Genomic DNA, 15,186 nt, shown 5'->3' with positions numbered 1-15,186 from the left:
GAATGTCCCATTCGGAGTTACTATGCATTCCTTTGCATTAAGAAGGAATTGCTTGCATGTATAGAAACGTATCTTCATAAGAGTTAAGAGCTCCAGAAACTCCTGAGAAAGTCTACAGAAAATGCTAGGATTTAGAATAGCGATGGACACAAACCGGGAAAATAGCGACTCGTGGTGGTTCATGGTTCATGAAAAGCGACGAACCACAAACCACCATGAATTTGCCCAGTTCATGAACCGGTTCATTCAGTTTGTGGTTTGTCACTTCTGGGGGGGCTGGCAAAGTGGCAGCAGCCGCAGCACTTTTCTAGCTGTTTGCATTTGGAAACAACAAGAAAAGTTTCAAACTTCCCGCCCCGCCACTTTTTTCACTGCTTTGAGCTTCAGTGTGGGAAACCCAAGGGGGTGTACACTTCTAGTGACAAACTGAAAAACGAACCAAATGAACAGGCCTAAAGTTCATTGCGGTTCGTCAGAAATGGGCTCTGACGAACCGCAAACTGGCTTGGTTTGTGACGAACTTTGGTTTGTGATGAACTTTGGTTCGTGACGAACTTCGTATTTCAATTCGTATCTATCTCTAGTTTAGATATATCTGATAATAAGGTTTAAAGAAAAAATTAGCTTTGTCTGGATTTTTTTATTTCTGTAGTAATTATCTGGGTAACTCTTTGGAGATTTGCCTTACAGGCTACCGCTACAATGACCTGGTCTCTCCTCGCTATCTGAACATGATCGCCAACCTCTCTGGCTGTTCTGCCCACCGGCGCACCCCCAACTGCACAGATATCTGCTTCCACAAGAAGTACCGGACTCACGACGGCTCATGCAACAACCTCCAGCACCCCATGTGGGGAGCTTCTCTCACTGCCTTCCAGCGCCTGCTCAAGCCAGCTTACCAAAATGGTTTTAACCTGCCTAGAGGCTTCTCATTGGTGGAAGAAGCCAGGGAGCTCCCTCTTCCCCTCCCTCGCTTGGTTTCTACCGCCATGATTGGCACAGAGACCATTACCCCGGATGACCAATTCACGCACATGCTGATGCAATGGGGCCAATTTCTCGACCATGATCTGGACCAAACGGTGGCCGCTATCAGCATGGCACGTTTCTCAGACGGCGAGCCCTGCAGCCAGGTGTGCACCAATGACCCTCCGTGCTTCTCCATCATGATCCCCGAGAATGACCCACGGGTAAGGAATGGCCGTTGCATGTTCTTCGTCCGCTCCAGCCCTGTGTGTGGCAGCGGGATGACCTCTCTACTGATGAACTCTGTCTATGCCCGGGAACAAATCAACCACCTCACCTCTTTTATCGATGCTTCCAATGTCTACGGCAGCACAGAACACGAGTCCCTGGAGCTAAGGGACCTCAGCAACCAGAAAGGGCTGATGAAGCAAGGCCAAGTGGTCCCTAGCTCTGGAAAGCACCTCCTCCCATTTGCAGTGGGGCCGCCCACTGAGTGCATGAGGGATGAGAGCGAGAGTCCCGTACCATGTTTCTTGGCAGGCGACCACCGAGCCAATGAACAGCTGGGCCTGACCTCCATGCACACCTTGTGGTTCCGTGAGCACAACCGCCTAGCTGCCAAGCTCCTGGCCCTGAATCCTCACTGGGATGGGGACACCATCTATCACGAAGCTCGCAAGATCATAGGTGCCCAGATGCAACACATCACCTACTCCCACTGGCTCCCCAAGATACTTGGAGAGGCTGGGATGAAGGTCTTAGGAGAGTACAAAGGCTATGACCCCAACGTCAATGCTGGCATCCTGAATGCATTTGCTACGGCCGCCTTCCGCTTTGGCCATACTCTTATCAACCCCCTTCTCTACCGGCTCAACGAGACTTTCCAACCCATCCCACAAGGCCATGTCCCACTTCATAAGGCTTTCTTTTCCCCTTTCAGGATAATCCAGGAAGGGGGCATTGATCCTCTTCTCCGGGGTCTCTTTGGGATCCCCGGGAAAATGCGGGTCCCTACCGAACTCTTGAACATGGAGCTGACGGAGAAGCTCTTCTCTATGGTGCACTCAGTCTCTCTGGACCTGGCAGCCATCAATATCCAGAGAGGGCGGGATCATGGCATCCCTCCTTACAACGATTTCCGGGTCTTCTGCAACCTCACATCCGCTCAGGAATTTGATGACCTCAAGAATGAGATTAAGAACCTGGAGATCAGGGAAAAGCTCAGGAGGTAGGGAAGTTTGGTCAAAGGATAGCAGAGATATTCACAATAATTATTTATTTTGTTGTAGATTGTTGAGAGCCCAATGGCACAGAGTGGTAAGCTGCAGTACTGCAGCCCAAGCTTGGCTCATGACTTGAGTTTGATCCTGGTGTAAGCCGGGTTCAAATAGCTGGCTCAAGGTTGACTCAAAAAGAAAAGCCAAGGCGGACAAGAAGTCCTAAGAGACCTGAATTAATTATATAATTTTTATGACTTTCAATTTTTAGAAAGTGCAAGTGCAAAAAGTGTGAACACAGTTATCAGTTATATACTATAAACCAGAGAATCTCCTATCATTATTGCCTTATAATACAAAAATACTCCAAGCAATCAATGTCTCAAAATAGGTCAATGCCATAAATATCCAAAACCAATCCAAACCAATGCTTGTCATAAGATAAACATCATAGTTTCTTAGCGTTCAAGGTTGACTCAGCCTTCCATCCTTCTGAGGTCGGTAAAATGAGTACCCAGTTTCCTGGGGGTAAAGTGTAGATGACTGGGGAAGGCAATGGCAAACTACCCCATAAAAAGTCTGCCAAGAAAACGTTGTGATGCGACGTCCCCCCATGGATCAGTAATGACTCGGTGCTTGCACAGGGGACTACTTTTACCTTTTTTTACCTTTATATCTTGTGACTTCGAATATCTGCTTGAAGCACTTGGTGGTGTAAAGTGCAGTCACGTCACAGACAACCTCATAGGGTTTTCAAGGCAACAGATATGAACAGGAATGCCATTGCTTGCCTCTGCATAGAAATCCTGGACTTCTTTGGTGGTCTCCCAACCAAGTACTAACCAGGGCTGACCCTACTTAGCTTCCAAGATATGACAAGATTGGGCTAGCCTGGGCCGTCCAGGTTAGGGTTTGAGGCACTTAGCAAAAGCAATGCATAAATAAAATTGTTTCAAAGCAATTCAATAAAACTCCTCTCTAAGATGTAAAATTATCCTAATCTTTATGCTGAAACCAGTAAACAATAAAAAACAACGACATAAAAGAATCATAGACATAAAAGCGGGACATAAAAGCGCTGGCATGCAGTAAAATAGGCCAAGAGCAATGAAATGGGATTTAAAAGACTAATTAAAAGCCTGGTGCCTGAATGCTAAGAAAGTAGGTGCCAAGCAAGCTTCAAGTGGGAGACATTATACAAAAAGGGTGCCCCCCCTCCAAGAATGCTGTACCTCAGGTAATTACCTGCCACAGGCACAGAGAGCAGGGTTTGAGATTAAGCCAACCAGAAAACTGGAGAAGACAGTCCTTTAGGTATAACCTTCTAAAGTATATTCTCCATGTATGTCCTTAGTAGGACATGCAGTAGGAAGAAGGGGAAATCATAGTGCTTCTCTCTGTGTTTCTTCATTTCCCCTGTTGGTTGCCTCCAACTACAGAAGTATGTAATCCAACATTTAAAGGGGCTACACTGACCCACCCCACACACACACATACACCCCTCTTCCATATCAGGGCATGGTCTGTTCCCAATAGATCAAGATGTATGTACCTTGAAAAATATGTCAAACACCCAGGGTGTATCAAACATGGCCAATTTTATGACACTCCCAGAGGTTATAACTTCCCCACCCCCAGAGAATCCTAGGCAATGTGGTTTGAGATCCCTTATAATCTTCACAAAAGTACGGTTGCTTGGGAAAAGAAGTCAGTATTCAATCATAGTGTAAGAGTCTCTCCACACGAGACATCCGATATGTGAAGAACACGTGTCGGGAGATGCAGTGTTATCCGGGAAGGGTAGTTTGAAAAGACAGAGCCAACGGCAGGACAAAAGCTTTGCTATACACTGGAGCTGTGTGAAGGGGCTGTGAAATGCCAGAAAGGAGACTTCAGCCCATTGTAACTTCTCCAGGTCCAAGCCCGGCTCTGGAAGACAGCTCCAGCCCATTTCCATTCCTCACCACCCTCTGGTTGCGACCCGACACAGTTTTAGCCTGGAGAGGTCTAAAACTGACAGAGCCTTCAGGAAGGCGAAAATGAAATTAACAAACTCTCTGAGGAGTGATCTCTGCCAGCTCTGTCTTTTAAAACTATGCTTCCTAGCTAATATTGCCCCTCCCTACACTTAATGGAAACGCATGTAGAGAGACTCTGAGATACGCCCACAGTTGGGTTGAACCAAGCAAATGTCACTCTTTTTTATCACTTTTTTTCTACTCCTCTGCAGTTTATACGGAATTACTAAGAATATTGATCTGTTTCCTGCACTGATGGTAGAAGATCTGGTCCCTGGTACCAGGGTTGGGCCGACACTGATGTGTTTATTTGTGACCCAGTTTAGAAGACTCCGGGATGGAGACAGGTACGGAGAATATGGGTGCAAATATTTCGCTACTCCATCCAAGAAATGTGGGTTTTTGATGAGATGGGTTTTCACAGTGGACTGCTTCTCCGTGGTTCCTTGGTGTGTCTTAGTGGGTCAGTAGCTGATATTTGAGTTTACAATTTCCCCTAAGGTTTTGGTACGAGAATCCGGGAGTGTTCACCCCGGCCCAACTCACACAGATAAGGCAGACATCACTCGCCCGGATCATCTGTGACAACAGCGACCACATCAGGCAACTCCAAAAGGATGTGTTCCGGGTGGCCTCGTATCCTCAGGGTATGGTCGGCTGCGAAGAAATCCCGGAAATGGATCTACGCATGTGGCAGGACTGCTGTGAAGGTGAAACTGACAGAGCCTTCCAGGAGGCGAAGATGAAATTGACAAACCCTCTGGGTAGCGATCTCTACCGGCTCTGTCTTTTAAAACTACGCTTCCCAGCTAACATTGCATCTCCCTACACTTGATGAACACGTGCCAAGGTGTCTCGTGTAGAGAGACTCTACCGGGTTGAGTGGAGATCCTGAGAACTAGGACCTTCTGCATGCAAAGCAGATTCTTTTCCACAGAGCTGCAGCCCCTCCCCAGTGTTGCCTTTAACATGCACAGAAAGATCCTTTTGTTGATATGATTTTGAAAAACAGGAGGGTTGAGAACTAAGCCACGTTCTGTTATGCAATCCCTTTAGGCATTGCAGATGGGGTGTATTGTGCGTGTGTGTGGGGGGGGGCGGGGAGTCGACAGATGAATACCTGCACTATGAGTCACATCCTCCTGTCAAAGTGAGAGCTGTAACTAGTTTTTGCCCGAGGGACAAAGTTCACACGCTTAGCCCTTTCTCAGCTGCAGAGTGCCCTGAAGAGGAAGTGATTTGCATCACAGAAAGGACAGGAGAGAAGGGGGGCATTTCGCCCTGGTGGTCAGAGAAGTTCCCTGCTCAGCAGCTGTTTTTTATAGCAAAATACTCATGGGTCCTACTGAACACCAGCGAGAGTGGGAGAGAGAAGGCCTTTCCATGCAGAGTGGATAGCAGTGGCTGGTCACTGTCTTTCCCAGTTGTCCTCCAGGGGGCAGTTTGGGACACCAAAGGGGCAGGAAAGCTGTGAGCAGCTGAAGTGTATGAATATTCGGTGAAGTGCCATGGCTCAGTGGTTGAGCAGCTGTTTGGCATGCAGAAGGTCCCAAGTTCAATCCCCAGCATCTTCCATAGAGGAGGATCAGGTGATAGGAAAGACTGAGATACTGGAGAGCTGCTGCCAGTTTGGGTAGACAAATAGGGGTGTGTTCTCGCAAAAAATTCGGGTTTCCCACTTCAGGTTTACTTAAGCAGGTAAACAATCCAGAATAACCCAAATCCTGAAACAGCAAGCCACTTCAGGATTCAGGTATTTAAACCGCTTCGGTATGCTCCGTAAAAATTCAGGACACTGAATCAGCACACAATGAAGCTCAAAGCAGCACTTTTCATGATATTTCCAAATGGCAAGCAAAGTGCTGTGGCTGCTGCTGCTCTACACAAAGCTTTACGAAGCATTACGAAGCATTTTGGAAAGCTTTGTTTCTGTATTTTTTAATTGTCTCAGCGATGCTGGGGCTGATTCGGAATTACCGAATCTACCCGAATTGGGTCCAATTTGAGTTAGAAACCCAAATCAGAAATCCAAAGTGCACACTCCAGTAGACAATATACTGGCTTTGATGGACCAATAGATGGTTAGAAAAACACTGTAGCCTCCAGCTTTCTCTTCTCTTTTTTTCAGGAAATTAATCTTTTATGGTTTGTACACACCTTGCACCTGTTGAGGGAGGGGGGACATGGAACATGGAGCCCCACAAGGAATCACGAAGGGGAAGATCAATGATTGCCCCCCACCGCCCAGATCCAAATCTACGTGTTCTGGATGCTACAAATTCTGATTGGAGTGAGCAAGTCACATAAAATCTCTGTTGCTCTCAGATTGCTCTCTCAGGTGCTCAGTCCTTGTGTGATCAATTTGGGATGGTTGTTTTTTATTTTTTTTAATTGGAAGGAATTTACCAAGAAAAATTCATACCTAGGGAGTACTGTGAATGTGCAAAAACCCCTATCTTGTGGACTGCTGGCACCATTTTGATGACTTCTTAGTCGCTCAGCTCTCCAGTCTTAGAAGGAAAGATTGGAGCTGGGAGATTCATTTCTGAGCCCCTCAGAATTACTGGACTCAAATACCTCCTCTCTCTTCCCCCAGACTGTAGGACGAGGGGGCAATTTAGGGCTCTTTCACAGCAGTTCCGAAGCAAGAGAGCTTCCGGATTCAGCTACCCAGACGAACACCCTTCCAACGCCAAACCTGGAAACCCAAGGTGTGGTACTCTTTCCGACCTCTTTATTATTGTTGCTGTTGCATCAAAAGGTAGTTAGGTCTCCTGTGCCACACACATTCTGTGTCAAACTGTCGTGCGCATCATTTGCTTACGCAGGCTGAAATGCACACTGTATTTTGGACCTTGCTGTGTTCGTAAAGCTACCCTTAGGACAGATGTTCTGATGTCTTTGAAAAGGTCTGAGGAATTAGTTAAGGACTATTAGCTACTCCCCGGGGGGGGGGGGGCTATGTGTGATGATGGTAATAATGCTTTCCTCCCACCTTAATCAACACCTGAGGCTTCACTGTGCCTTACCACTGGGAATTGCTAGCAAGAAACACTTCTGGGTGAAAACTGTAGGCTATTAATAGTGCAGTCTAAAGCTAAATTACACCCATCTAAGTCCATTGAAGTCACTGAGAGTACCTAACTGAATATACTGTTTCTTTTAGAATGGAAGTTCCTTCTCAGAATAACTGGCAAGAGGAAGATATCGAGTCTTTAGTAAATGAACTTGAAAAAACAGTCTCCGCTCTTCGGAAACAGGTAGACTTCATCTGGGGGGTGGGGCAGGATCTCTAGAAACAGAATGGATTACCATGTGTCACTGCTGATAATAGAAAAGAGTCCAGTAGCACCTTTAAGACTAGCCAACTTTATTGTAGCATAAGCTTTCGAGAACCACAGCTCTCTTTATCAGATGCATCTGACGAAGAGAGCTATGATTCTTGAAAGCTTATGCTACAATAAAGTTGGCTAGTCTTAAAGGTGCCACTGGACTCTTTACTATTTTGCAACTATAGACTAACTTGGCTAACTCCTCTGGATTGCTGATAATGATGATGTCCGATCCAAAATAACCTGAGAAGGCTGTTTCCTCTTTTGGAGTGCCATACAAAAACAATTTTAGGGGGGAAATACAAGGTTTGCATTGATTTATTTAAAAAAAAATGGTGCAATTATTCAGGGTAAAACATCTCTCTCAGGTTGGCTGGCACCAGCAACCCTAAACAGCGTGTCTTCTCATGCATGTGGGAAACGGCCTTATACATACCATCAGACTATTGGCCCCTCCGGCTTGCCGTTGTCTTCTTTGACTGGCAGCACCTCTCTAGGGACTGCGGTCTTTCCCCAAATTTGCACCTTTTGAACCAGTCTGGGAACCTCCTAGATGCAAAGCATGCTTTTATACTGGGCAGCATCGCTGTCCCATAAGAAACACTGGACATCCAAGCATTCAACCTGGGCATTCTTTCCCCAGTAGAAAATTCTTTGCGAGTTCTGTGAGTCATCTCCCCACCCCACCCCCACCTCCTGCCACCTCTAAGCTTTCTTTTGCTGATGCACCGCCTAGACAAGGGGATGAGCAATCCCTCGCACACGTCCAGATTATTTTGGCTGGCATCCAGGGCCGGGTCTCCACCCAAGCCACTGAGACATGGGTAGCAAAGCTGAGATCAGCGGTGCAGGAGAAGGCAGCAGGCATGGCTTATGCACATTGTCCCCTCCTGGACCTGCACAGCCACCGTCCGAGTCTAACTCTGAGATGCTGGCAGCACCATGAGGGCTTACCTTGCTCTGTGTGTGACTGACCAAGTACAGAAGTACTCTTCTCTTCCCCACCCCCACCCCCACGCCCTGCCATTGGGTTTTCTGGCACAGCAACATCTCTTCACAAGTCAGTGCTGCATTTTTTTTCCAGCACTTGGGTCAGAAAGGTTGCCCACCCTTGTCCTTGACCCTCAATAGAAATCATGGAATCATAGGGTTGGAAGGGACCTCTAGGGTCATCTAGTCCAACCCCCTGCACAATGCAGGAAAATAATCTGAAGGCCAAAGCAAACTTGACTGGTGGATGCCTTTGTTGAAAGCTAGACGTGCTTCCGTGTGTCAGACTCTGGATGATAGACTACAGCAGACAGATCCCTGGTTCATTGTAACAAGACACTGGTTCTTGGTTAAATGACTTTTATTCAGAAATCAGTTCTTTCCATAATCAGATCCAAAGGTCTACCTAAGAGCAAGGTAAGCCCCTAGGCAGTTCTAGTAGAAAGTTGACCAGAATGGCTACACAGGAAAATTACATCCCTCTTCTACCCTCTGTTCCATCCCCCCCCCCCAACTTCCCAACAAAGTAGGGTTGTTTTGATTTGTGTGAGAACAGTGCGCCTGTTTGGGTTATCAAGCTACACAGAGAACCGACATAGCACAAGCAGGAAAAAGTTTCAAACTGGTAAACACCCGGCCACCTGGGAACAGGTGAGAATTTATTGGAATGTTAGCAACAAGAATACTTCCAGGCACCCAAAATGGAGTTACCCCTGACAGAATAAAGCATACACTTGACAGCAAAATCATTGGCATGAATGAATGGGTACAGTCAGACATGACACTGTGGAACATAAAGCAGGCATTCAGGGGGATCCAGTTTGGGGAGCAGGTTGGGGGACGGTTAAATCTTTTCCAACCTCCAGCTCATAGGGTTACCAACCTCCGGGGGGTGGGGGGGCTGACGTTCTCCCACTGGAGTCCTCCAACAGATCTCCAGCCTTACAGAGATCAGTTCCCTTGAAGGAAGTGGCAGCTTTGCAGGGCGTCACATACCTGCTTTCACAAGCCAGAGTTGGCAACCCTTCCAGCCTCCTGTCCTGCAGTGTGTTTCCCTCCCCAGACAGCCCAAATCTGGAACCAGAAGGGAGCCACATAGCTGGGAGGGAAGCATTCAGGGAGAAGGAGAGCGCCCATGGGGGTGTAAGCAGTGTGAATGGGAAGGGCTCTGTTTACACTATTTATTTACAGAGCCGTCACCCTGTGTGGCGCTTGGCAGAAGATGAGGCTCTTCCGTCACATTACAAAATCCTTCTGTTCATAGGGGAACAAAACAAGGACTTTGCATCACACTTGCGATGAGAGTTTTGCGTCTTTCCAGACGCACAGTGTCTCTTTTCCATTTGTGACCAAAGCAGGCTGGGAGAAGTGGCTTTAGCCTCTCCCCTCTGCTGTTTCCACATCTGCAGAGCCGCTGTTGGCTACGTAGTGAAACTTACATATAGCCATGTAAGTAACTTGGTTTTTATAATGGAGCCAATAGCAGCTCCATGAACCAGAAGCAATGGGTTGAAATTAAATCAAAAGAACTTTCGGCTAAGAACTTCCTGACAGTTAGAGCAATCCCTCAGTGGAACAGGCTTCCTCAGGAGGTGGTGGGCTCTCCTTCTTTGGAGGTTTTTAAGCAGAGGCTAGATGGCCATTGGACAGCAATGCTGATTCTGGGAATGTAGGCAGATCGTGAGAGGGAGGACAGGAAGAGCTACATCAGTGCTTAGTTCTTGTGGCCTCTGGGTAATGCTGATTGCCACTTTGGGGGCAGGTTTTGCCACCTTCTGGGCATGGAGCAGGGGTCTCTGGGGGTGTGGGGGGGGGGAGGTAGTTGTGCATTTCCTGCATTGTGCAGGGGGTTGGACTAGATGACCCTGGAGGTCCCTTCCAACCCTATGATTCTAAACAGAGAAAGACAGTGCTCTCGTTTCAGTTACTTTTGCTCTAAAATCCAGGCCTTACTCTCTGATTAGGGTAGACTCAGGTTTAAGCAAATGGGTCTCCCACTGCTGGGCTTACGTCGGTCCTGAAACATTTAGGGAGGGCTCAGTGGGAGAGCATCTTCTTAGCATGCAGAAAGAACCCAGGTTCAATCCTGGGCATCTCCAGATAAAAGTATCAGGTAGTAGGCCAAGTGAAAGACCTCCTTGTGAGACCCTGGAGAGCTGCCGCCAGTCAGAGCAGACAACACGGACTTTGATGGACCAATGTTCTGATACAGTATAACGTAGCTTCATGTGTTTTCATGTGCTCCAATTTGCCCACATCTCTGGAGACTACAGACATGGCCATCATGGAATTATTCAATCCCACAATGTGCTACTCCAAGTTACTTGACCTTTATTTGCTTTCAATGTCAGGTGAATTCCTTGGAAGGTCAGCTGAGGCAGAATGAAAGAAGCCCGGGCAGGTATGGCTGGAAGCAGAAGACCGGAGACAAGTGGAGGAAGAGATGACCTACTTTCCTTGGTGCTAATGTGAGGAGACAGTCCATGCTGAAAGCAGGGAATTATGGGATATTCTCGGGTGCAAGTGGGTGAACCTTCTGGGATGACCTTTGCCAGAGCCAGTCTGCACTCTGCTTCTTTTTCATATCACTGCTCCTGAAAGTGGACTGTAAACTGAATAAGAGCAGTCAGTGTGATGCGGTGGCAAAAAAGGCTAATTCAATCCTGGGTTGTATCAAAGGGGCCATAGCATCAAAATCGCAGGAGGTCATAGCCCCTCTCTATACTGCCTTGGTCAGGCCACACCTGGAGTATTGTGTGCAGTTCTGGAGGCCTCACTTCAAAAAGGATGTGGACAAAATCGAGAGGGTGCAGAGGAGAGCGACGAGGATGATCAGGGGTCTGGAGACTGAGCCCTACGAGGAAAGGCTGAGGGCCTTGGGAATTTTAGTTTGGAGAAGAGGAGGTTGAGGGGGGACATGATTGCTCTCTTTAAGTATTTGAAAGGCTGTGATTTGGAGGAGGGCAGGGAGCTGTTCCAGTTAGCGGCAGAGGGTAGGACCCGAAGCAACGGGCTTAAATTACATGCAGAAAGATACCGGCTAGATATTAGGAAGAACTTTTTCATGGTCAGAGTAGTTCAAAAGTGGAATCAGCTGCTGAGGGAGGTGGTGAGCTCCCCTTCACTGGCAGTTTTCAAGAAGAGGCTGGATGAATATTTGTCAGAGATGCTTTAGGCTGATCCTGCACTGGGCAGGAAATTGGACTAGATGGTCTGTATGGCCCCTTCCCACTCTATGATTCTATGATTCTATGAAAGCCCCCAAGGAGACCTACAAAGAGTCTTCCCAAAGCAATGGAGTTGTATAGAACAGAAAAAGGGGATCCAAAATAGTTTCCTTTAAGTGGTCGTGTTGTGTAGTGAGTAGAGTGTCAGACTGTGACCTGGGAGGCCTTTCTCAGCCTCTGCACCTGAGATTTTTTAAAACTGGAGATGCCAGAGAATAAACGGGGGTGCTTCTGCAAAGGAAGCACTGAGCTGCGGCATGCCCTGTGTCCCATACTCTGCGTCAATCAAGCCATTTCATTTGAATGCAGTCACTTGCCGCCGTTCTCTTGAGAAGAAATTTGAATCGCTGGCTTGGTTTTGAGCTGTGAGCAACGCAGTGGTCTTTTGGGCAGCCCAAGTCCTGCAGGTAGCTGAATTGAGGGATGAAAATGGATGCCGTAGCTTGCGTGTCATGTGGCGGAGAGTGCCCTCAAGCCATAGCTGTCTTATAGCGACCCCTGGCGGGGTTTTCATGGCAAGAGACAAACAGAGGTGGTTGGCCATTGCCTGCCTCCGCAACCCTGGTCTTCGTTGGAGGTCTCCCATCCAATTATTAACCAAGGCCGACCCTGCTTCACTTCTGAGATAGACAGCTTTGAAAGGGAATGCTGGACTCCATGGACCACTGGTTTGATCCAGCAGGGCTTTTTTACCTTCTTCACAAGGGCATCGCCTCCGTAGTAGGAAGCTACACCACATATAATGCTGCCATTTCAGTCCACTTCCTCTTTCCGATTTTCTGAGGCGATTGTTCTTACATTTCGGAGAGGGAGAGGTTATCCCCTCTTTGGGGGTCTGCAGGGTGCTTTGTTAACTGTCCCCAGCTGGAGAAGAAAGTTGCCCCAGTCTCAGACAGATGACTGACCCCTTGAAGCACGGCAGGGCGGGGGCATAGACAGCACTCTCGGTGCAATCCTAAGCAGAGTTATGCCAGTCTAAACATACTGATTTCAACAGGCTTAGACTGGAGTAACGCTGCTTAGGGTGGCATGGTCTGTCCATTTTTGCATTACGCTGCTAGGAATTTTACCATGTGGCCCCTGTGAATGTGCGTAGTCACGACCATGTGGCTTTGAACATAAGCAAAGCATCAATAGTGCACAGCCTTAACATTTGCTTGGCCTAAGTGGGCCAACTCCTACTTCTCCCCTCCATTCCTCTCCACGCACTTAACTGAGCAGCAGGAAAAGATGGGGGAGAGGGGCATCACACAGCTGATTGCCTGGAAGTGACCTAACCACATTGAAAAACTCTCTAGGAATTTCCCTAATCTCTATGGTCTTTACCTAGCAACACTAACGGTGCATAGGATTACCAACTTCAAAGCGGCGCCTGGAATTCTCTTGGAATTACAGCTGATCGGCAGTGTCAGAGGATGGACTCTATAGTAGGCCATGGAGTCTAGAGAAGCAGAAGTCCTGGAATGATACCCCATCCCTCCCGAACTCCCTCCATTCTCTTAACTCTGCCCTCTACAGGCACCATCTCTAAATCTTCAGGAATTTCCCAAGCTAGAGTTGGCAACTCCAGTAGTAAAATTGATAAGAGTCCAGTAGCACCTTTAAGACTAACCCACTTTACTGTAGCATAAGCTTTCGAGAATCACAGTTCTCTTCATCAGATGAGAACTGTGATTCTCGAAAGCTTATGCTACAGTAAAGTTGGTTAGTTTTAAAGGTGCTACTGGACTCTTTTCGATTTTGCTACTACAGACTAACACGGCTAACTCCTCTGGATCTAACCCCAATAGTGTAAGCCACAGCCCTTAAAATACCACAGTCATGGTATACAGCACTTACCTAGGCCTGCTCTCCCCCTCCCATATTGTGTTCCCACCCTTTGCTCCTGGGAGCAGGGCAGAAAAGGATGGATTCCCCAGGTCAAGCTGGAAAGCAGGGGAGGTGAGAGTTACTCTAGGATTTCTGTCTCTGTGCTTCTTCCCACACTCTCCACCCCAAAGCTGAAACACTTGGCGTGGATACCAGCGCTGCCTCCTATGGAGATAACCTGTCTCGTTTGTTTTGTTTTATTACAGCCCCAGCGCAGCAGAAAGTTTTATGTTCCGCCAGCAACTTAAGCAACCACCTTCCGCCTGCGGATTTAAACAGATTGAGAACGCACAACCATTTTTTTAAAATTGAGATTATCGGCTGAACTCCAAATGTTATTTAATTAGCGCCAGATGATTGCCTTCTGTCCCCAATTCACATGTGCCGCGGTGACCACAAGCCAGGCACGTCTCAAAGCCTTAGAAGCATAGGGGCTAGAGGGCCAGTCTGAAATTTCAACCAGCCACCCTGAGAATGAAGGCTTGGCCTGACCTGAGATTTGCCACCTCTATTAATATCTGTCTTCACCCTATTATATAGGCAGAGCCGCGGAGCCACCCAAGTGCTGGCAGTGTCTGGGCTCCTGCCAGCCACTTTGGAATGAATCTGAAATGAGAAAACAGCGGCTTGTTTGCCAAGATGTCTGCGCAGTGTTAGCATAATGTGTATGACTGTGGTAGGCACATCTGTCACGCAAACATGCCCCACCCATGATCACAAGTCAGCCCTTTGAAATCAAGAGATGGGCTTAGAAGTCGGGAGAACTACAAGGGTAAAATGCATGCATAAATGTGAGGTTCTTTCGGTTGTCTTGTTCTGGCTGCGTTCTGCTGGTGCTTTCAGTCCTATTTCAGTACCCATGAGGACTAGAAATTCACTTGATTTAAAAAAAAAAAAAATACTACCAGGACCTTGCAGAACTTTGCAAGGCTGACCACCCCAGATAAACCTCTAGTTTAGCCAGGGTCATAGGCTATAGCCACAAGAGAGCCTGGCCACACGAGAGCAGTGTGGTGCAGTGGTTATGGTGTCAGACAAGGATGTAGGAATCCTAGGTATGAATCCCCACTCTGCCATGGAAGCTTGCTGGGTGACCTCAGACACACTCAGCCTAACCTACCTCACAGGGTTGTTGTGAGGATAAAATAGAGAAGAGAATGACGTAAGCCGCTTTGGGCCCCCATTGGGGGAAAAGGAGGGGCTTAAATGAAGTAAAAATAAATAAGTAAACTGAAGGATATTTGAAGCCCTTTAAACTTACCTTGAAAAAAGACTCCAGGTCTTTTAGCTACAGAGATGTGGCCAAACGTATGGGGGCAAGTATTGTTACTGAAATAGCTAAAAACTGAACCTGCTCCCAACTTTCGATCGTCTGGCCCTCGAGTACAAAGGTATTTGGATGGCTGACAAGGACTTGGGGCCTTCCTGTGGGTGGTTTTTCAATTGTTGCTGGAGCATAGTATTATTTTAATTACTTCATTTATTAAATATCCTAGATAATGTTTGTTGAGATTTTTACAATTTCATGGGACCTGGCGTCTCCGTCACCACCCTGCTTCTTTTGGGT

The 15,186-nt window shown here is 47.4% G+C and overlaps 1 protein-coding gene across 1 annotated transcript in view; it reads left to right on the top strand.

Annotated features, from left to right (window-relative positions):
- LOC129330202 (peroxidasin homolog) overlaps positions 1 to 15,186 on the top strand; it is a 68,059-nt gene that overhangs the window by 49,686 nt on the left and 3,187 nt on the right. Inside the window, exons 17-22 of the mRNA XM_054980197.1 lie at positions 691 to 2,194; positions 4,414 to 4,548; positions 4,703 to 4,911; positions 6,798 to 6,912; positions 7,368 to 7,461; positions 10,875 to 10,991. Coding sequence (XP_054836172.1) covers positions 691 to 2,194; positions 4,414 to 4,548; positions 4,703 to 4,911; positions 6,798 to 6,912; positions 7,368 to 7,461; positions 10,875 to 10,970 — 2,153 coding nt within the window. The 3' untranslated portion in view covers positions 10,971 to 10,991. The remainder of the gene's footprint in view (positions 1 to 690; positions 2,195 to 4,413; positions 4,549 to 4,702; positions 4,912 to 6,797; positions 6,913 to 7,367; positions 7,462 to 10,874; positions 10,992 to 15,186) is intronic.

This window comes from Eublepharis macularius, chromosome 5, assembly GCF_028583425.1.
Source record: "Eublepharis macularius isolate TG4126 chromosome 5, MPM_Emac_v1.0, whole genome shotgun sequence".
Taxonomy (NCBI): Eukaryota; Metazoa; Chordata; class Lepidosauria; order Squamata; family Eublepharidae; genus Eublepharis; species Eublepharis macularius.
This window is presented reverse-complemented; position numbering and strand designations above follow the sequence as displayed.